This window comes from Parasteatoda tepidariorum, chromosome 2, assembly GCF_043381705.1.
Source record: "Parasteatoda tepidariorum isolate YZ-2023 chromosome 2, CAS_Ptep_4.0, whole genome shotgun sequence".
NCBI classification, from domain to species: Eukaryota; Metazoa; Arthropoda; class Arachnida; order Araneae; family Theridiidae; genus Parasteatoda; species Parasteatoda tepidariorum.
This window is the reverse complement of record NC_092205.1, coordinates 42,265,196-42,287,550: the sequence shown is the minus strand read 5'-3', so window position 1 is coordinate 42,287,550 and position 22,355 is coordinate 42,265,196. Positions and strand designations below refer to the sequence as shown.

General features: G+C 29.6%; 1 protein-coding gene across 5 annotated transcripts in view; it reads right to left on the bottom strand.

Moving 5' to 3' along the window:
* Nucleotides 1-22,355, bottom strand: part of LOC122268225 (peroxisomal sarcosine oxidase) — a 41,397-nt gene that overhangs the window by 14,268 nt on the left and 4,774 nt on the right. The window contains exons 2-9 of one of the 5 annotated variants that reach the window (XM_043054641.2): nt 12,906-13,054; nt 11,459-11,681; nt 9,380-9,568; nt 8,679-8,819; nt 8,437-8,589; nt 6,453-6,528; nt 5,345-5,533; nt 1,422-1,551 (exon numbers count right to left, since the gene is read on the bottom strand). In XM_043054641.2, the coding sequence (XP_042910575.1) occupies nt 5,415-5,533; nt 6,453-6,528; nt 8,437-8,589; nt 8,679-8,819; nt 9,380-9,568; nt 11,459-11,681; nt 12,906-13,054 (1,050 nt within the window). In that variant the 3' untranslated portion in view covers nt 1,422-1,551; nt 5,345-5,414. Of the gene's footprint in view, nt 1-1,421; nt 1,552-4,058; nt 4,290-5,344; nt 5,534-6,452; nt 6,529-8,436; nt 8,590-8,678; nt 8,820-9,379; nt 9,569-11,458; nt 11,682-12,905; nt 13,055-22,355 lie in introns of those variants that run through there. The other 4 variants (XM_043054642.2, XM_071177492.1, XM_071177490.1 and 1 more) reach the window with 4 other exon arrangements.

Sequence of the window (22,355 nt, the reverse complement as noted above, 5' to 3'; positions counted from 1 at the left end):
TTTTTTATATGGATTTGAATGATTGTTTTGAATTCTTAGAATTGTGTGCATTTGCAATGTACCTAAGTTAGTAGCGAGCGAAGCGATCTTGGTACGCGAAGCAAACCATATAAGATTGCGTAGCAATTTTCGGGGGTTGGCGAGCGTTAGCGAGCAGGGGGTGCAGCCCACTAGTATTTGTATATATTTTTTATTCTTTTTGAAATGGCTGTAGAAAATTTAAACATAAACGGTGATATGGTGCTACATACTGTCCCACCAATTATAGGTGACGGAGCTTATCTTTTCTGAGCATATATATTGTAGGATACTCAAGTTATGACTAGAGAAATCCGTGAAGAAGTAATACAGCACGTAAGGGAGCATTGCGATGAGTTTATCTTATCTCTTATTCCGATCTTATCTCACCACAGGTATGGAAAACAATTTATTATTTCTGCTGCCTTCTGTGTTGAAACGTGCAAAATTCATACTTATGATGGTTCGTGTGATTTAGACTGCCTGAGATTTTAAATTATTACCAAAATTCAATACATAGAGAACTTCGACAATGCATCTCTTGAAAACGGTTTAATTAGAAGTACTTTTAATCAAAGTACTTCTTTGCGTGCAAACAGTTAGTATATACAGACTTTAACAAAGAAAGACACATCAAAACAAGTTTGTTGCATTGCAGATCCTTTTGGTAGAAATAATTTATATGTTGCATAAAACGTATTGGTTAATAACAATATAGGATTATTACCTCTCAGAAAGTATTAATTCAGAGATTATATCAATATACTTGTAATCCTATGAGAAAAAAACTTTAAAATAAAAAAGCACTCTAAAAGATTCTAATTAGAAATCTGAAAATAGAGATACACAATGTTGGTTCTACATTCTCATGCTGAATTATGCAGTAAGCTCCACCTTTTATTTACAACTTGACACAAATGCCCTGCAAGAACTCTTTTTTTTTTAGATAAAATATTGAAGTTCAGGCAATACATCAGATTTTTCATTCAAGTGTATCGAAATGAAACGACCCACCCCCTTTAAATAGGACATAGCTGTGTCGGAGGCCAAACTATGTCAGTCAGGCTTTCTTATTTTACAAAATATGACCTTAAAGTATCATGCTTTTAATATTGGTGTCTATGCGTTTTAAAGATTTTGGACGCCGTCTCCAATACTGCCCAATACAATATTCATAAAGCTTTCCAGTTAACTGCTACCGAATTTATTTAAAATTTAAAAGTTTTTGATGGCATTTCCATGCATTCAGACAAAGACACCATATAAATAGCCGTTTATAACGAAATAGTTTGGTGAAATATTTATGGGCGATTTATAAATCAGCACTTCTTAATCTTTCATGTCATACTTATGAGAAAAACGAACACAATAAAAGGATTTTTTATACATCAAACTTTCGTTACCTGTTCTAGCAAGAGTACTTTTTTACCGAGCAGTGCAAGATGGTATGCTGTCCAAGAACCGACAATACCAGCCCCGATAACAACATGATCGTATTCGGACATGGTGACCGCAACGTTTTAAATCAGAAACCTAAATGTTTAAGTAAAAGGTTTCATTAGTTTTGCTTAAGTGTGAGAATTCAATCAAAAAACAATTGACAGCTTAATAAGTTTTTTAAAAAAAAACTTTATCTTTTTTTTTCATCAGAAATGATTAGAGGTCTGTCTATGAATAAAATAGTAAAGATTGTTAAAAAAAGGGATAAAAAACAGCAACAATGGAACAGTACTAAATCTTAGTATTTTCAGAACATGTAGTTATATTAATCTTTAAGATCAGGGGACGAAAATGTGATAATGCATTTTGAGATAATAATTTTTCCAATTATCTAGGTACTATCTCCAATTGTTATTCTCGAAAAAGTTCAGAAATAAAATGTTTAATTTCACTCTTGTCATAAAAATTAGCACATTTACTGCTTCTTCAGTCAAATTTCGAGACAAATTCGTTTTCGTGAAAGATGCTATTGAATAAAACTAACTGGTACTTACGCTGAATGGAGATGAAAACCACTAAAACATGTCATGAATGTCATTAAATGGCAATATCAATCTAATTTGCAAGTTATATTTTGTATAAACGTTAAGATCGATAGAGGCTGGAAGATACAATTAGCTATCACTGCAACTTGAAGCTGAAACACTTATATAGTTTGTCTCAAGTAAGAAATCCCCTAGCCATTCGTCTTGACCCGTGGCGGTGACTATGGTAACGAGGTATAACTACTTCAAGTAAGGATGTGGGATCACTGTTTAGGACAAGTTTTGGCTCGGGGATGCTAGAGAAAGGTAATCTTTGTGTTAGCTATAAAGTGAAGAGAAGCTACCCTTCCAGAAATGTGATATTCTTGTTTCCATAACAGCAAACGGCCTCAGACATTGTGGTGGGGGTAGAGTTCTTACCGTAGACAAACTATAGAGAGCTCTATTCACTAATAAACCCTATCCTTAAATAGTTCTTTTTTTATTGCGTATACATAATCAGCGTTGAGCAGTTGCTCTGTGCCTAATTTGCTGTTACCAACATTCAACTTCACACCCTAGCAGTTTTAAAGTCAACCCAAAATACGAGGGAACTCTTGCATCCAGTATTGAGAAAATATTATCCTTGTAGACCATGAAACCATATCGAAGGTAGCCCGACGACACTACTTATATTGGCTCTACCAAACAATATCTATAGCTGAGGTTATTTTACATAAGCACCGAAAAAAGCGAAAAGTGGGAACATTATATAGTGGAAATCGACAATCGAAAAAATGGCAATCGAAATCGACAAGTTAGGGTAGATATTCGAACATGTGTCATCTCTCAGAAAAGCAACCACTTTTCAGCCCAAAGCCATATACCCACTCAGAAAAATGAGATTGCTTTAAGATATATTGAGGGATATTAAGGACGAGTGAATAATATTAACTTTCATTACTTGAGTATGATTCCACAAACTATAGAACCCTTAACTTATATGATTCGGTCAATTTATTTAAAATTTAAATAGTAAAAAATTTATGTACACCAATATACAGACTAAACAAGTGCTGTTTATTGCTTTTTTTTATGTCTGTGATTAAGGAATCTTGCAATTAATATTTAGACCACATTCCTACAAGCTAGAGCACTGAGATCTCCATTGGAGCTCAGCGTCTGATGACAATGCAAATATTTCAATTTTTTTTTACCACTACATATAGAATTTATCATTTTATAGCCAAATAGAATTTATTACTTTACGACTAGCTAGTGTTCTTGAATTTCAACTGGATTCTAAGCTGAATGACGAAGCATATTGCAATCGTTTCCTGACAGCTGCAAATAGAATTCATAGTCGTATATTTGGGCCCTGATTACAATACAAATTGAAATTTTTTTTTCAAGCATAATTTATCATGAATCAAAATTTTGACCTTCTGCCGATATACTAACAAACAAACACAAAACTAAAAGGGAAGAAAATAATAAAATTAAATTAAAATTTAAAAAAGTAGATTAAAAGTAGATAAAACTGGAGAAAGCAGTTATATTTTTGCCAAGTCTAAATTGAAAAACTTAAGATGCATTACTTTCGGAAACTTATATCACCACCGAAAATCCTCCACATTTTTCGAATTTTCTCCTTTTTTATATGCTTTGTATATATAAATTTTAAAAAGAATTTTTTTTATATAAATAATTTTTTTTAAATAATGTTTTTAAAAAGTATTTTTTTAATAATTTCACCTACCCCGAATAATTTAACATCATAAAAAGTTTTATTTAAAACTGCATACATTATTTAAATAACTCTACTGACCCTCTGAGAAACATCAAACTTTGTAAATCTATACAATATTAAAACTAACTTTAGATCTCAGACTATATCACATTTATGTGTAAATCCATTGTAACATATATCGTAACTTTCGTATATACTTTCGGAAACTTAAATCACCACCGAAAATCTCCCACATTTTTCGAATTTTCTCCTTTTTAATAGGCTTCGTATATTTAGTTATAAAAAATAATTTTCTTAAAAATAATTTTTTTTCAAATTTTACTTACCCCGAGTAATTTAATTTCATAAAAAGAAGTATTTAAAAATGCATACATTATTTTAATAACTCTACTCACCTTCTGAGAAAGATCCAACTGTGTAAATCTGTACAATATAAAAGCTAGCATTAGATCTTAGACTGCATCTGTCTATTGGTTTGTCGTGGGCTAAAAGTAAATAATGCTGTTGATCTGACAGTGGCCATAAATTAGACATCTCTTATCAGTTTTTATAATGCTTACAAACTCGGTAGATGCGGAAATGAAATAATAAAAGAGTAAAATGTGTCACTAAAATTTTTGGCTCTAAGCCCACGTCTGTTTATTAAATACGCACCAACAGGGCAAATATTTTTATAATGATTTTTTCAAATATTTGTCATGAACTAAAGATGAATTAAGTGAGAAAGTTTTATTTTCAATAGCGATTGATTTTCATTTTTCGTTAAATGTCTCTGTAGATAAAAATTTATTTTCCCCTTTTTAATAAACTTGAAAACTTCTTTTAAAAAAATTATTTCAATTATTATTTTCTCCTTTTTAGATTTATGTTTGTTAATGCTACTTTGCTCATATCAGAAAGTTGTCGAATAAGTAATGAATACTGTGTGCGTCGTTTTGGAAATTGTTTTAAATTGCATTTGCATCAAGAGCTTCATTTGAAATTTGAGCCCTCTAGCAAGTTGGAAAGAGGTGGAAGTTTTGATTAATAATAATTTCAATTTGTTGATTTTATGTCAATATCTTTTCCGTGAGCTGCAGCGGCCAAGGGGATAGAGAGTTCGTCTTCCAATGAGGTGAACCGGGTTCGAATCCCAGTGATGACGTGTGAAATATCCTCATATATATATATATATATATATACCTGAAAACTCTTCAATAGATATACCTTCCCTCTGTTATGCAGATAGAGAGGGATATTAAATCCACTGAACACGATTACAGAAAAACGACGCTGAAGTGAGTTGTAAATCCGGATTAAAAAAAATAAGGAGAAAAAAATACTACCTTGCGCTTTTCCCCTCATAGTTGTGATTTTAATTTTCTCTTCATCTTAATTGCGGCTTATCTGGAAATATAAATCCACGCTCGAAGAATAATTTCGTCAAAATTAATTTCAGTGATGCTTCAATAAATGTATGTANAACTATTGATATATATATATATATCCAAATATAATTAAGAAGACACATAATATTCATTCATAATGTTTATTACGTTCGTCGAAAAATCTGGATATTTAATATTAAAAAAAATCTCAATTTAACTTCGTTTTTTTACAAAAAATAACATACATCTTTCTATTTGCTTGAAAGTAACAATCATTTATTCGAATTTAAGGCTTTTGTAATCATGTCTCATTAATCACTTTCTTTCATCAAAACGAGAAAGACTGTAGCGGGAAATGTCCAAAAAAGGTTCTTGTCCTGTTGCCATTTCGCACAATATTCTACCCACAACTGGAGCTGTTTTAAATCCTGTTCCTAAAAATAGAAAAAAGAATTTTATTTATTCCAACTTTTAACGAAAAATATTAATTCACATTTTTTCTTTCAATTTTTTTGCAACTCTTAGTCGTTATGTGAGACAAAAATGAGCATATCTAAATTCTACGACAAATTGTTACAATAGAGCTTTTTTTATGTACGTTTGTGTTTCAAATAATAAAGTAAAAATATGGCTTAAACAGGACATCAAAAAAAAATAATAATAATAATTACTAAGTGAAAAACAGTTATATACCTCCTCAAAGTAAATGGTGAAAAATTGAACAAACTTATGTCTCTGGTTTTGGTGGGAATAAGAAAGTTTATATAGTTTGTTCATTGAGAGAACTCCCCATACCACTAGTTGTCAGGTCATCTGTTGCTATGGAAAGAAAAAATAGCACATTTCAAAGCGTGGAGCTTCTCTTTCTCATGATTCGCTTTCTCTTGTCGATCCAAAACAAAACCTGACTTAAATATAGATCCAATACCTCTACTTGAAATATTATAAATCTCGTAACCATAGTCACCATTAATGTTCCAAACAAATGGCGAGGGGAGTTATTTACATAGACAGACAATAAATGGGAAGAGATTTAAACCAAAGTATTTTCTTAATCAGAAGTGAATAAGTACGAGACTATAAGGATAATAGTTTAGCCACACCAAACACCAACATGCGAGCTCTTGCAGCATTTTACCTTAATTATTTTGCCTATCATATTTTTGGAGATATTCAAATTTCTTCAATTTCTTAACCAATAATTTTCCTTTATCGACTTTAATATGAAAAATATACATTAAACTCTATGCATTGTTTAGCTATTACATTTTTGCCCTCTTATTATACACGCATCACAGTTTAATTATTTTCTAACTAACAATCTAAGAATATTGAATCTACAACACAACTAACCTGAAAATCCTGTACCAAATATAATATTCTCGTGACTGGGCACTTTGTCAATAAGGAAAATTTCGTCCGGTGTCAACTGAAAAAATAAATTTTAATTTCAGTTTTAATTTTAATACCTAAGTGTAGATTTCTCTATCTCAATGCTCGACACTTAGTGATAACGTTTTCCTTGAAATAAATTTTCGCTCCCCAATGTCAAAAAAAAAGAAGAAGAAGAAGATATAATTGTAGAGGAAACGGATATCTTTCAGAAAAATCACAATAAAATAGGTACAAAGCATCACTGTAAAATCAAGGCTTAAATTCTCACTAGCAAACCCATACAAAGACATAGTAGAACAACACAAGAAAATTGGATGTGCGTACTTGGTATTACAAGAAAAGACCGAAAACTAGTCCTGAAACAAAATCTTCAATATCATTGAGAATATTATAGTTCATATATAGTTCAAAGAGGTAATGTGCTGGCCATACAGCTCGAAAAGTTGACATTGCAGCGACAGCGTGGATTGTTATACTCGTGACATGGAACAATCAAGAGCATGGTGCTCTAATGATTTCAGTAAATCACCATATGTGAATTGGGCGACAAGGGAAGCAGAACGAAATGATTTGAGATCTTTTATTCAGAAGAGAGGGTAATACTCGAAAATAATAATGGTTATATACTCATAGGTTGGAGTGAAATTAGTCTTATTTTGTTAATTTCGGCATTTGCAAACAAAGGGCCAATAATTTACTTAGACTGCAAAAGTTGTGTTTTTATATTATTTGGAAAGAAAAAAATTATTTTTCCAAAATGATATCTTCTTTCACCATGAGGATCATCAAACATTGAATTTTGAGCTATAATGGCGCAAGGGATGGAGCATTCGCCGTCCAGTGAGTGGAACCAGATTCGAATCCCAGCAATGGCTGGTCGATTCGAATTTTGCACCTGGCTCGCATCGACTATAGAGCTGACGAGAAATATTCTCAATGAATCATGGGTTAGAGTACCTTTGCCGTTAGGTCAATCGTGGGATGTTTTCGTGATTTTCCTCTCCATGTAACGCAAATGCGGGTTAGTTCCGTCAAAAGATCCTCCACGAAGGCAAATTTCTCTCAATACTTGATCCAGAATTTCCCTTGTCTTCTGAATTGGGTTCAAAATTACAATTCTACGGAGTTGAACAATAGTAGTCGTAAATCCAAAGAATTGCGTCGGCTGTTCAACGACGGTTTTAAAAAAAAATTGAATTTTTAAAAATACGATCACCTTCGTGACAGAAGAAGTCATTTTAAATATTTTTTTTTTTTTTTTTGCTGTTCAGTGGCGGTTATAAAATAGAATAAAAGTTCTTGAAGGTCACTGATTGATCGGATGTAAGAACTGCCCATGAGCATTGTTTATAGTCAACATTATAAAATCATTCTCTCTTGAATTCAAAATTGTAAAATAAATTCAAATAAAATCATAATAATAACAGAAATAGACTCTAACAAATTAATTTATTTGGATTAAAATATATGAAAGCGGACAGCAAAATGACATCAGATACTTGCTTGCTGATGTCACTAAACTTCAGAAACTGATTGGTTAAGGGTAGAAAAACTTGGTTGGGAAGTAGAACATGCTCTACTACTATCCAAGAACTACGACCAAGAGCTTGGGTGATCTTTTGCACCATCCAAGCAAAACAAGTTTCCATCAATTTCAATCAATATTGGTCCAAGAATTTGGACCGTATAAACTGGCCTTTAGATTTGGAACTAAGTCACTGAATATATTTATGTTTTGCAATAAGCTCGGTTAACAGTTAACTTCGCTACATCTCAAAATGAAAAGATGACTAGTTACCCATCGAAGGAATTAGAGAAAGGGAGTGTTAGACTCTTTTACTGGGTTTAAAATCATACTACGATCGGCTATAATAGTGCATTACTATATTTCGCCATAGGTCTAAAATGAAGTGGTTTTTAATAGATATTGCTCAACACTTACCGAATACATACATGTCTCAATAATAGACGGTTCATTTTCTAACTGCGGAAAATGTTCAGCTACATGATTCTTTAAAGTTTGTTCATATGCTGGGTTTATAGATGCTTGATCTCTTTTGTCTGGATCACAATCAACCCCACCATGAATTCCAACCTAAGGAAAGAAAATCACTATGGTCTAAAAAAAGAACATTGGCACGTTATTTTTCGTATTTAAAGAAAACGTTAAAAAGAATAGTATACTTTCACTAAGCCGGGATATTCTATACTTGGCAGTGCAAACAAACTATTGCCAGATGGTTCGATAACTACGGGAAATCCTGATTCTGGGCTGTGAACTCCAAACTCTTTTTCCTTCCAATAATACACTTTAACTGCTGATGCCTAGATGGAAGCAGGACAAACAATGCAAATAAAAAGAAAACTGATATGTAATATTATTTCTTTAATAAAATAGCTATAAATATTGTAGTGGTTTTAGAGTTCGCTGTTGTGAAAGATATTACATAAAAATAATGCACATAATGCAAACAAAATAGCGCATTCGGTTAAAGTTATTACTCATCACCATGAATCGGTTTCTAACGAATTCTTTATCAAACAATTTCCTCATTGATAATTTGCCATTCAGTTTGATTTCGCTGCAATTTATAATAAATTATATACTGTTGAAAATATTTATAGATTGGCTATTGTTATAGAGTTGCTTAAATCACAAATCGATTAAATTTGCCCCATATTAACCCACTTTTCATTCACGTTGGAGCATATTATAAATGTGCAAGGGTGCAAAAATGGCTTAGATAAATTATTCAACTAGGCGCCAACTAAATTTTCTACATATATGCAAAAGATTTTTTTATGAATCCATTTCACACTAACATTTTTAAACATATGCTATGAAACTAAAATGTAAAAAAATTCCAAATAAATTTTTGTATTACTTGTAAAGGAAGGTATGGCACTAAGTTTGGCTCGAGTAGCTTCTTTGTCCAAGCACCTGAGCATAAAATTACAGACGGAGTAACAATCTGTCCTTTTCTTGTGATTATTTCTACTTCATTACCTTCAGGCTTAATGCTTGTTACTGGGCAATTGCTCCAAAATTGACCGCCTTTTTTCCGAAATAGTTCCTAAAGGAAATTCCAACTACATTAAAATGTGTTCTACAAACTTGGATTTTAGAAGAAAATTTACAACCTTGTATAAATTTTTATCGTTGTTACTTAGCAATGCTCAATTGTCATCTAGCACTGATTTCTAGTTAAAATTTAAGGGCTCTTGCTCGAGGAAAAATAATCGAAACTTTGACTTCAAGATTCTATCTTTACGGGCACAAATCGAGTAAGTCAATTCGTAGTAACAAAAAATAAATAAATAAAGTTAACTATCGGTTAGCCGAGCGATTTTCTAATCCAGCGGACTTTGACGACCCACTCTTCTGTTTATCATTCTCCAGAATTAAGAAAAAAAATTATTATTGACTTTTTTTTCTTTTTTTTTTTGTTCAGGTAGCAATATTTTAAAGAAATAAAATCTTGCATTATAATTACAACTAACTACAGTCAAGAGGAAAAATCTCTGAAAAATGCCCCTAAATGCCTCTGGATTGTAAATTAGCTAACTTCCACCAACTTTTTAAAAAAAAATTTTGTTTTATTTATTTTTTAAACACAAAAAAATTAAATTAAATAAAAAAATGATCATAAGAATTTAAATTTCTTTGCTCTCGGTCAACCGAAAATTATCAAAATATTAATAACAAGCAAATTCGGTAATTATTTTATACTCGGTAACTTATTTTTTTAGTTAGTACAGATTTAATTTTCACCGACCAATAATTTTAGCAAAAATTATTTTTAACAAATATATCCATAAATGCCTGACACTTCTTTTTCATCATGAAAACGCGTGTCAGTAACCAAACAATGTTCAGCAATATAAGATAGTCGGTTTAAAATTGACCAGACATAATTCCAAATACCAAGCCATTATCGATCCATCATGAAAGAAATATTATCGATGAAATTTAACTATATTTTTCGAATGAAATGCCACTGTCGCATTATCATTGTTAATTTCCCACACAATTAACGGTATTAATACAACAATGCCATATTATCTAGGCCCTATTCCACATAATTATAGTGCCATCATATTAAAAACTCTACAGATCAAATTTAACGAGGATTTTTTCAAATGACGGCAATGATATTAACGAACAGTGGCATTTCTAATAAAAATAGAATGTGCATAGTAACATGTTCCTTATCATATCCGTCCTATTATAAGATAGAAACACTAAGGATGAAATTTAACTATTATTTTCTACAAGACTGCAACGATTACAATAATGCAATTTCTGAAAAACCGCAAAAGACCTTTTTATCAAATATGGTTTTGAAAAGAAAAAAAATCATGCATAATAACTTATTCTAGATCATTGTTACCCCGTCATAGCAGAAACTCGTTAGATGAAATTTAATAATGACTAACAATGTTAAATTTTTAGATGTTACAACGATTTACAATGATAGATGAAATTTAATAGTGATTAACAATGTTAGATGAATTTTAACAATGATTAAAAATTTTACTGTAACAATGTTGAATGAAATAACAATGATTAACAATGTTATTGCAACAATGTTAGATGAAATTTAACAGTGATCAACAAAGTTATTGTAACAATGTTAGATGAAAATTAACATTGATTTACAACGTAACAATGTCAAATGAAATATAGCAATGATATGACAAGATAAACAATTTCTAATCAATCAATTGAAAAGATTCGAAAGGTTTTATTAAAAATGCATCTAATAGGAACTAATTTTTCTCTCATTCAGTAGAATTTGCTACAAAAACACTTAGAATCAAATTAAATTTTAGGTAAAACAATAAAAATCCTGAAATTTGCATAAGTCCCGCGAGAAATAAGTTTACTCTATTATTCATGTGTAAACATTCATTGGGTTGTAAGCCAAAAGCGTATAATTGAAATTAATTTCAACATACTATACCTGAATCGTTAGAACAGATCTATGGGCTAATAACACACCACCTTTTTTATCAAATATCACAGCGTGAGGTTTCTTCGTATAACTTAAAACTCTACCAAACAGCTCTTCTTTTGTATCTTCTAGATCTAAGCAATCTGGGTTGTAAGTTCTCATATTAGATAACCATGCATTGTAGAGGTCGTGGTCAGCTGGGGATTGGAATATGCTCAGAACTCCACAGTTTCTGTAAACGCAAGACATCAGTCATCACAGCATAATTAATATTTAGGATAAAAACTACCCAAATAATTTATAATGATCTACCATTCAAATATTTTTGTTACATTGATCACTTATCTTCATGTAAAATAAATTAGTTGACCTAAATTTAACACAATGATGGAAATTCTGTTACTAGATTTTTTTTCTTTCTAGAATCTATTTGTATTTGATTACCATTCGGAACTCTTTCCAGTACATAAGACGTTCCGCAATCATCATTTAACATATGTATTTTTATTTTATTTTTAATTCTTGCCAACAATCAAGAAAAAAAGTATTCACATTAAGGATTGCAAACCAAAATTTAAGTTAAAGGAAAAAATGCTATCAATATTTACTGATTCACCATCGAGGAAGGCGGAAAAAAACACACCAGAATAAGTTCGATTACCAATCAGCTTTATAGTCACCTTTCATTGCCTTTTACTTTTTCTTATTTAAGTATTATTTTGCAACTCATGAAAGGCAGTTTTTTTCCACAACGATTTTAAAAACATACATTAACTGTATTACAATACTTTATGCATTTATAGTTGTCATTTTCTTTTTTGCCAATTTTGTAATCCTACGTGAGATTTTTTCTTCTTTACCTATTAGTGAATAGACTAAAATAGACGATTTTTCTGACAATTTATAAAATAAATCTATTAACAAAAAGGAGGAAAATAATTATTTTTTATATCTTAAACGAATCATTTAAAATTTAAAAAAAAAGAACTAAGCATTTAACAGAATTGGTCATTCAAATTTACACATCCAGTGGTCAAGAAATTTTGTGATATAATCAACAATAAAACTGATTTTAGAGCTTTCAATCTTATCTTTACAGTAATTGAGCTTGATAATTATTCGTCAAATTTAATTCACGTTATTGTTATGTTTTTTTCCACAATTAATTCCTAACTTTCACATCGTGTATAAATATTGTTAATTATATTCTTGATAAAATGCCTAAAGTACGTAGATTAAAAGCTTGGTGGACGTGTGTTTATGAACACACTATGCATTACTAAGAATTCATACTTTAAAAAAAAATTATTATTAAAAATAGGTTTTCTTTTTTTAATTAGGAAGTAATTAATCATATAAATAAAATCATATTTTCATATTATCTTACTTCCCTGATTGGAGGTATGAACCACTAGAAACTCAATTTCAAAAAGAAAATACTATACTTAATACTTACACTATAAGGTTTTTTCCTGAGTCTTCTTCTGCTTTTTTCCACATTTCGAACGCGTAAGGCATCATTTCTGCAAAGAAATCCTCCTTATAACCACATCGAATAATACGACTCTCCCCTTGAGAACTTCCTCGAGAATGAGATTCCATAAACTAATTAAACAAAAAAAGAAAGCAAATTTGCATTAAAAAAATTTTTATGATTTGAATTATTCTACGTCAGGGGTGGCGAACCTTTATGCACCAGCGTGCCATTTTTTCTAAAAAATTGTTTAATGAGGCTATAGACGTGCCGTCAAATAATTTTGACTTCGTGATTATTGGGAAAATAATAATACTAAATACTATCAACTCAAAACTCTTTATATACTATAAAACATAATACATTTTGCAATGTCTCAGTTATATGCGTAATTCAACTTAAAGTAACATCAGTGTGACTTCTGTTGTTGCAGATTAGATGACAAATAACTTATATTAGGTTGTAAGATGTTAGTTCAAGCATTACTGTTAATTTTTTGCTAGTTATTTATTGTTAGCTTTTCTTTTATGCTTATTAATTGTTTTCTGGCATTAATTGTTAATTATTTGTTTTAAAATTGTTTATTTTTTGTTTGTTTACTGTGAATTTTAATTTAATTGTTAATATGCTTCATAGTGAACTTTGTGATGGGTGGCGTGCTGAAAATATTGTGTCGCGTGCCATTTAGGGCACGCGTGCCATTGGTTCGCCATCCCTGTTCTACGTATTACATTATTCTACGTACTTTCCCGGTTCTCGGTCCCATATTTTATTCAAATAATACGCTGTTAATACCATTTCTTAAACATCAATTCATGGCAATGACCATCACTAAGGAATGCTAATATAGCTAGGAGAGGCATTGATTTAAATATCGATATATTTAAAATCGAAATTTGTCATTTAACAAATTTTAAAAGAAATAAAAACTTTTATTGTAATTGCGACCAATTACAGCCAAGATAAAAATTTACCCCCCCCCCCCAAAAAAAAAAAAACATCAAACAAGTATTTAAAAGCTGCTGTATTGCAAATTAGTACCCGGGGCAAACTCCTTGATGAGAAGTTATGTTCGATACCCTTGAAAAGAGGAGTGAAATTATCGTACAGGATAAAAATTCAATTTAATTTTAAATAAACTTATAAGTTCATAATTATTTTAACTTGTAAATAATATTTTAACTTTTAATTATTAACTTATAATTATTTTCAATAAATTTTAACTAAAGTAAAACTTTTTAATTTTAAAGAAACTTTTTTAAATAAAATTTTATTGAGCAAACAGTACATTTTTAAAAAATTTTGTGTGTAAGAAAAAATATAGAGATCATTTTATGTTGAAATATAGATCATTTGATCAAAAAAACATCAAGACTACAGGATACAAAAAAGAAGAAATTAATTACTTAAATAACAATTAGCTTTGATTGGGAAAGAAAATATTTTTTAGTAAGCAAAAAAGCGGTATGTGATTCTACTAAACAAGAAATAAATCAAAAAATAAATGTGTAAATATTACGCCATAGCTAATAAAAATTTTGATAATTATTTAATGCAATCGATTAGCACAGCATAGCGGGAAAAGAGAGGAAATATATAATCGATATACATAGTCGAAATATATCTAAATTAATTATGCATTGATCCGTAAAGGATTTATGGGCAAAACACAATCATCTTTTCGAAAAATAAAAATATAGTTAAATAATTTATATTATGTTAAGAAGATATAGATATTATAAAAGTAAGGAACTGACGAAGATATACTAAATACATTAAACAGAGCCCAAAGTAGTTACGCTATACACTATAAATTCTGGAGGAAAAAAAACAATAAGTTCAATAAAAATTTGAATTTTGAACAATAATGCTAAATCTGTAATACTATATGGATCTGAGACATGGCATTGCAATAAAAATAACATGAAGAAAAAAAAAAGCAAAACAGAAACCGATAGATATGGAATTTAACAAACGTAACTAGAAATGGATTGGTCATGTTCTACGTAAACATGAAAAATTTAAAGTAAAAACAAGTTTTTGATAGGAACCCTCAGGGCAATAGAAAAAGAGGAAGACCCAAAAATACTTGACGCAGGACGACTGTAAACAAATTGAAAACTATAGGAAAGATATGGAGAGAGGCAAAATATTAGGCCACAAATAGAGTGAGATGGAAAGCTATGATAAAAACCACGTGCTCCAATTCGGAGTAAAGTAGAATATGTATATGCAGGTATGTGTGCATTATAAAAGTAAAATAATAATTTTAATACAATTTATGTCTAAAATTTTCACTTTTCCGCCAATTTGAAGTTTCTCCCTACAAAAATTCAAAAGCTGCCGGGGGAAAAAACAATAAACTAATTAATATTTAATGAAAAAAATACAAGAATAATTTTTTAAATAAATTATTCGCGCTTATAATCCCTCGGATCTTGAAATAATTCTACAATTTAGTTTTTTAATCCTTCACTTTTTCGTTTCTATGCCAAGAGCACAGATTAGCATTTTTCAGTTGGTGCTGCCATCTTTTGATTATTGGTGTAACCAGTTCACAAAAGTAACAAGGAATGAAAGTAGGAATTGAATTTGAAAGAAAAACTGCTAATTCTACAAAATAACTAAATAGCACAAAAGTATTTTAACAAATTACTTGTAAAAAATTTCATTTTAAGTAAAAAATATACGAACAGAACATTTATAGATTTTTCATGAATTTATATTTTATTGCTATTGCAATGCAAATTCATGAAGTTCATCGTCCTAAATCATAATCAACTAAAAATTCCATTAAGGCTGTTTTTCGATTTTCGAAGGCTCTTCGCTCTTTCGTTCGACCTATGAAATGACGAATGAGTTTTAACTGTTACTAATACGTTAAGTTAGTAACAGTTACGTTAGTTTTTAAATGTTGCTTTCATGCTTTATATCATAGATATAGAAGATTTAGTCCCCTATATCAATCCCCTGATTTACCCATAACCAATAAACTGCACCCATAGTTAAGCTTTGCGCATCGTTAGCCAGAGCTAAGCCTCCCCCTACCCAAAGCTAATAAAAAAAATGGCTTCAAATTTCAACTTGTAGAAAATCAACATATTTTTGCTAATAAATTAAAAATAATTTGTGATTATATTATTCCTTTATTGTAATAGTTTTCATCTAGTTGAAAAAATTCTAATTTTAAAACGCTAAATAACTTTTTTAGATATTGCTTGTTTAAATTATTTTTTTTATCTGCACCAAAAATTAAAGACCGAATTTGCGTATAAGCTAGATAGGCTGCAACTTAGTACTGCAACTTAAACCCCCCCCCCTTAAATTAAAATATCTTTTTTTTTTAAACAAAGCTAAAAGCTAAGTACTTATATATATATATAGTCAAACCAAGTAATGTAATCAAATTCTTTATTAAATAAGACAATTTCATGTTTTATTATTACTCGGTGTATTAAAAATGGTGTGGAACACATAAGGGCTCCACTACCATCAATAGCTTAGGCCCCACTACCATCAATAGCTTAGGCCCCACTACATCCCTCCCTTGTATCCGGCCCTGACTAAAGTGTACTAAAATTGTGGCTTTTTAGTTTTTCTCGGCGAAAGTCGTAAGAATTATAACAGTAAATAACCTACACTCACGGATAATTTTCATTTAAAATTTGCTTTTAGAATTCGTAAACTAACGTATGATGATGGAAGCTACTTTAAATGAAAAACTCAGAATACAGAAAATATCAGATACGAGATACTACAACCAAAACCTCTCATATCCGTTGGCAACCGAATTTTAATTTCTTATGAATTTTAATACTCGTCAATTGAGTTAGATGTATGTTAGGATTCAACAGTACAAAAGGCATGAATCCGATGATACTAACTACGAATGACTCGAATGAGTGAGTAACTATGATGCTATGTTTCAGTCCGACTCAGTCTTGAAGAAGATCAGTGGGGCGTAATCTTTTCATCCTTGCAAACCCTTTCTAAAATCTGAAAGAAATTGACGAACTCCTACAATAATCTCATACTAACAGGCATGAAAAGAATAAAAAATTTTAGAAAATTCTGCTTGTTTTGTTGCACAATAGTGAATAACAAACAAAAAAATCATTGTCGTAAAACATTTCAATACAATTGTAAAGTTATAACGATAGATGGAAAAATGATTACAAAATTAATTCAAAAGCCAACATTTTCTCAATTAAGCATACCGTCATGTGGGGCTACATTGTGCAGCGGGGGCTACTTCGTGCAAATTCGAATTTGGCACTTTTCAAGTGCTGCTATTCANGGTAGTCTTGTTCAGATCACGTCCGGGTCACCAATGTGGGGTGAGTGTCGTTGACGATGTCAACCTTCATCTATGAAAAGTTACCCAATAGAATTGAGTTAATATGTCTTATATATTAGTGAATAGGAATTGAATAATTGTAGTGGTAGCTACGCTACAATTTAGAAAAATAAAGTTTTATAAATAGTTTATCAAAAGATACTAGTAAAAATTCCTTTAGTCAAAATTCATTTAATTTAATCATTCACTTTGATGCTAAATTAATAAGCAATTAACGAAAATGCAATTGCAATGCTGTATCACAAAAAAAAAAAAAAAAAAAAAAAATATTTGAAATATAATACTGCAGTACCTTCTAGTGCTCCCATGGAGCGCTTATTCAGCGTGGCTATGCACGTTCTGAGAAATTCTCGCAGCAGACTCAGTGACACCACTTTCGAAATGCAATTATTTTGCAAAATGAATAAAAATATTAATTAGCAGGTTATTTTCATTCATTTTCGAGTTTTAAGCATTTATTTAATACATTTTAAATAGATAATGCTGGATTTTATTATTGCGTTTTTCAATTTTCATTTTGAACTCAGTAATAATACATTTTTGTTTTAATAAATTTTTTACTAAATACATTTTTACCTAGTACATTTTTTACTAAAATTATTTTTATGCCCGACCTTATCAAGCAACGCACAGTCAAATCTCTAAGAACTTCAGAACTATTTGTGCTATTGAAAACTATTATTATTAGTATTTTAACTCTTGAAAACTCGAAGGTATTAATTTACCCGCTGATACTAAAATTCGTTTACAAATTTTAATTATTCCGTTAGGCAGAAATGTTCGGAAAATGATTTTCTCGCATGACTTCAGGTACTTTTCGTAATTTAAATAAATGAAAACAATAAACTAAAAATTAAAATCAATAGATAAAATTTCTTTTTCGTGCAATTCCATAAAAAGTTTAATATTAAAATTATATTTGATTTTAAAATTATATTATACGATTATATTATAAAATTATATTATAATATTCCTCCGAATTTAAAAATAAATTAATGTCCATAACTTTCAAAATTAAAAATAATTAAATAAATTACAACAATTTTGCAAAAACATTAAAGAACATAAGAATGTTATTCAATAAAATTCTAGGTTACTTTGAATTTTCGATTTCCTAAAAATGTATTTTAAATCGTTACTTTTTTTGTTAGTACTTGTACTTTTTACTCGTTACTTTTTAAAATATGAACTTTTTACTTTTTACTCGTTACTTATTTTAAAAATACTTGTACTTTTACTCGTTACTTTTTAAAAGTAACGTTGCCATATATGGTGGAAACTTTAGCTGTGAAATGCAAAGACGTTGATAAAACAATTGTCGTAAGTGCAAAATTTTTTATTTATATATTAATAAACAATTATATCATGTTAGCGTTAAAAAATTTTGAAAATTAATAGCAAATAAACGGAAAATGAAAAAAATTGCACTGTGGGGCTACTTTGTGCGAAGTTTCATTCGTTTTTTTCTTTTTTTTTTCGACAGAAAAATTGTTAGACGCTATAAAAAAATACCTGGAACGAGAAACTACTGTGATTACACTTTAGAGAAACTGCAACAATGTTTGCAAGCAGTTGCTGGTGGCATGTTGATTGCAGAAGCTTCTCGGAAGCACAAAATCCACAGAAATACTATCTCTAATAAAATTCTCAAGAAACACGTGAAACGTGCTGGTAAACTATTATTTTTCTTCTACAAAGATTTTCCTAATGAATTGATCAAATGATTTAACACATAAAAATATATTTTATAGGACATCAGGTGATTTTGACAGAAACTGAAGAGCAAGTTCTGTCATGTTCATTCAAGCATGTTATGTTCAAATTTATCAATATTATAAATGTTAATGAACATGTAATAATTATTATTTTTAAAATTTCATCCATTTAAGTGTTCAAAAATGTATATGGTTTCCTTTTGTTTAAACTCAAATGTTTTGAAATTAACATTCTTTTTAAGAAAAAATTCTTTATAAAAAAATGTTTTTTAACGCTGAAGATTATTTTCAAACTAATATCTTTACATATCTTGATGTTTTTGTTATTAAAAATGTCAACAATTAACTTTTTTAACAATTTTATATCAATATTTAACTGAAAACATGATTATTAAACTGAATTCTTGCACAAAGTAGCCCCTTTTGGGGGCTACTTTGTGCAAGGTATGTTTTGACTTATTATTTGTAAATATTACATACAAATAATGCCAATATTGATCAAATTCACTCGTCTGAGTCCAGTTATGAATATAATATCGATAAATTTTACTAAAGTTTGAATTAACATAGTTTTTTTACATGTCAAAGTTCAAAAACTGCGAAATCCTGCACTAAGTGGCCCCACATGACGGTACGTTAAGGAAGGGGGGGAATCTAAAGAGTCGTTCATAAATGATGTCATGTTTTTTTTTTTTTTTTTTCGTGACAAAATGTCACACTTTGCATATCCCTCTGTCACATGTTACTCTGTATAATATAAATATTTCTTAGCAATTCAAACATGTGTTGTAGATCATACACATGTTATATATTTCAAATTTTATACTTAAATTTTGACTCTGTGCTTTAATGATATTTGTGAACATGAGAATAATAATAATCTGATGAGTACTGTGTAATAATTTTAATGGAAAAAATATAAAAACAAATAATATATGAATATTAAATGTGCTGACCAAAATGTATGATATTACACTTCTTGTTAAACCTTTGCTACCTATTATAATAAACAGTCACGATTTCAAGAGCTCCCACCCTCCTCTCCAAGGAGTACAGTCCGCAAAAAAAAAAAGATATCACCCTGAATAACTTTCGTTCTAATGATCGGATTTTTACGAACTAAAAGCCAATCTTAATGGTTCCCGGGGGTGACCTCAAATATGCTAATTAATTAGTGCTAACTATTAATTAAGTTGCCAAATCAGACACAAAAACGTACTTTCNTAGAAATTATTATATCAAGATTAGAAATTTAAGTAGAAACTTAAACTAGAGTATTATTTAAAATATAAATTAGAGTACTAATTATTAAAGCTAAATCAGAAATTTATTGAAGTACAAATTTAAACTAGAGTATTAAAGTAGAAACTAGAGTACTGACTATTAAAACTAGTTTAGAAATTTATTAGCGTAGAAAGTTAAACTAGAGTATTATTTAAAGAAGGAATTAGAGTATTTCTTATTAAAACTAGATTAGAAATTCATACGAGTAGAAATTTAAACTAGAGTATTATTTAAAGTAGAAATTAGAATATTAATTTTAGATTAGAAATTCATTAGAGTAGAAATTTGAACTAGAGTAATAAAGAGGAAATTAGAATATTAAGTGTTAAAACAAAATTAGAATTTTTTTAAAGTAGAAATTAGACTGTTAATTACGAATACTAGAGTATTGTTTAAAGTTGAAATTAGAGTACAGTCCGCAAAAAAAAAAGATATCACCCTGAATAACTTTCGTTCTAATGATCGGATTTTTACGAACTAAAAGCCAATCTTAATGGTTCCCGGGGGTGACCTCAAATATGCTAATTAATTAGTGCTAACTATTAATTAAGTTGCCAAATCAGACACAAAAACGTACTTTCTCTGAATAAACATACATTTTTTTTTACATATTTGGAATCTAGACACTTGAATTAGGGGGGGTAGACAAAATTTTGAAAAAATTGGGTCGTAAATTGGGTAGCAATAAAGGTTTATATATTTGGCGATAGTCCAGAAAACCGCCAAAAAAAGTCGCCAGCGCAAATGAATATTTTAAGATAACCCATTGACTAATTCAAAAGCTTAATGCTTAATTTTACTAGGTTTCTAGGCAACCTAGTAAAAGAACTCTGAATGTAAAAAAAAATGAAATAATGTTCTGTGATTGCTGGGAGAGGTTTAATTAATTGTTAATAGAAAATATCTCGGAGTTTCTAGGCGATAGACAATTTTTAAGCTGATTTCTGTCCAAAAAGCAAAAATAAATTTTTAAATCTCCTTTGAAAAGAAAATTTGAATTGATTTATAAATTATTTGATTTTTTAAGTTTTTAGAATTAAAATACATGAACTTTTTATCTGATATTATTTAGATATGTTGTTTTTGCTATATTTATTCGAGGATTTCTTCTAAAATCAAATTGACATAACTTATTATAGCTATATACAAAATTTTAGGGATAATCATTTTCGCAGATTTAATCGAGTCTTCTAGGCAAGAAAGTTTGAAGAAACAAAAAGTGCTTGAAAAACAAAATGTAGATTGTATAGTAATTCTAATACACATTCACAAGGTTTTCTGTAACTTACGATATTTCTTTTTTCTATAACTCAAGGAATTTCTGAATGTTTAGTGGCATTTTAAAAACATTGAAACATGTTATATTTAAGAATAAGATATTGAAATAATATGTTGCATATTGTATGATTCATTGTTTAAAAAATCGCTTCATTCTGCTAGATATTTAGGTTACATGGTTTTCTCTGGATAAAGATGATTAGCAAATAGCATCCATATATTTCGATTCATTCTGAAACCTACGTTCGCAAATTCACCATAAAATGTCGCACAGCATATTCTTCAATTACGATAAGCTACATTTACCCCCGAATACTGCTACAATGATTATTTTTGTTTTCTTATATATATCTGATACTCTCTTTTTAAGCAGAGATCTTAAGATATGAATTAAGAAATGGGGACACAAAAACCTAAAAGATAAAATATTTAATTTCATTAACTCAACATATCTGGTCTCAAAATTTTAATTTTTAAGTTAAATATAACTTTTACAGTATTGATGCTATTACGTTTTTAAAGACCACATAAATCCTGTTAAAATATAGAAATGCTTATGTTTACTTTAACGAGCGTAAAATCCTCATCAAAATAATGATCAAGACTCAAATGTAAAACGGTATAATTGATGATAAAAACTCACCAGGCCTCAAAAAATATGAAGAGGGAAGTAAAAGTCGACATGTTTCGAGCGTTCAAATATAATCGCCCATTCTCAAAACTTGTCAAGCTTGAATAACTTGTGACTTTTATTATTGGACACTCAAAACATGTCTATTTTTATTATCATCTATTATT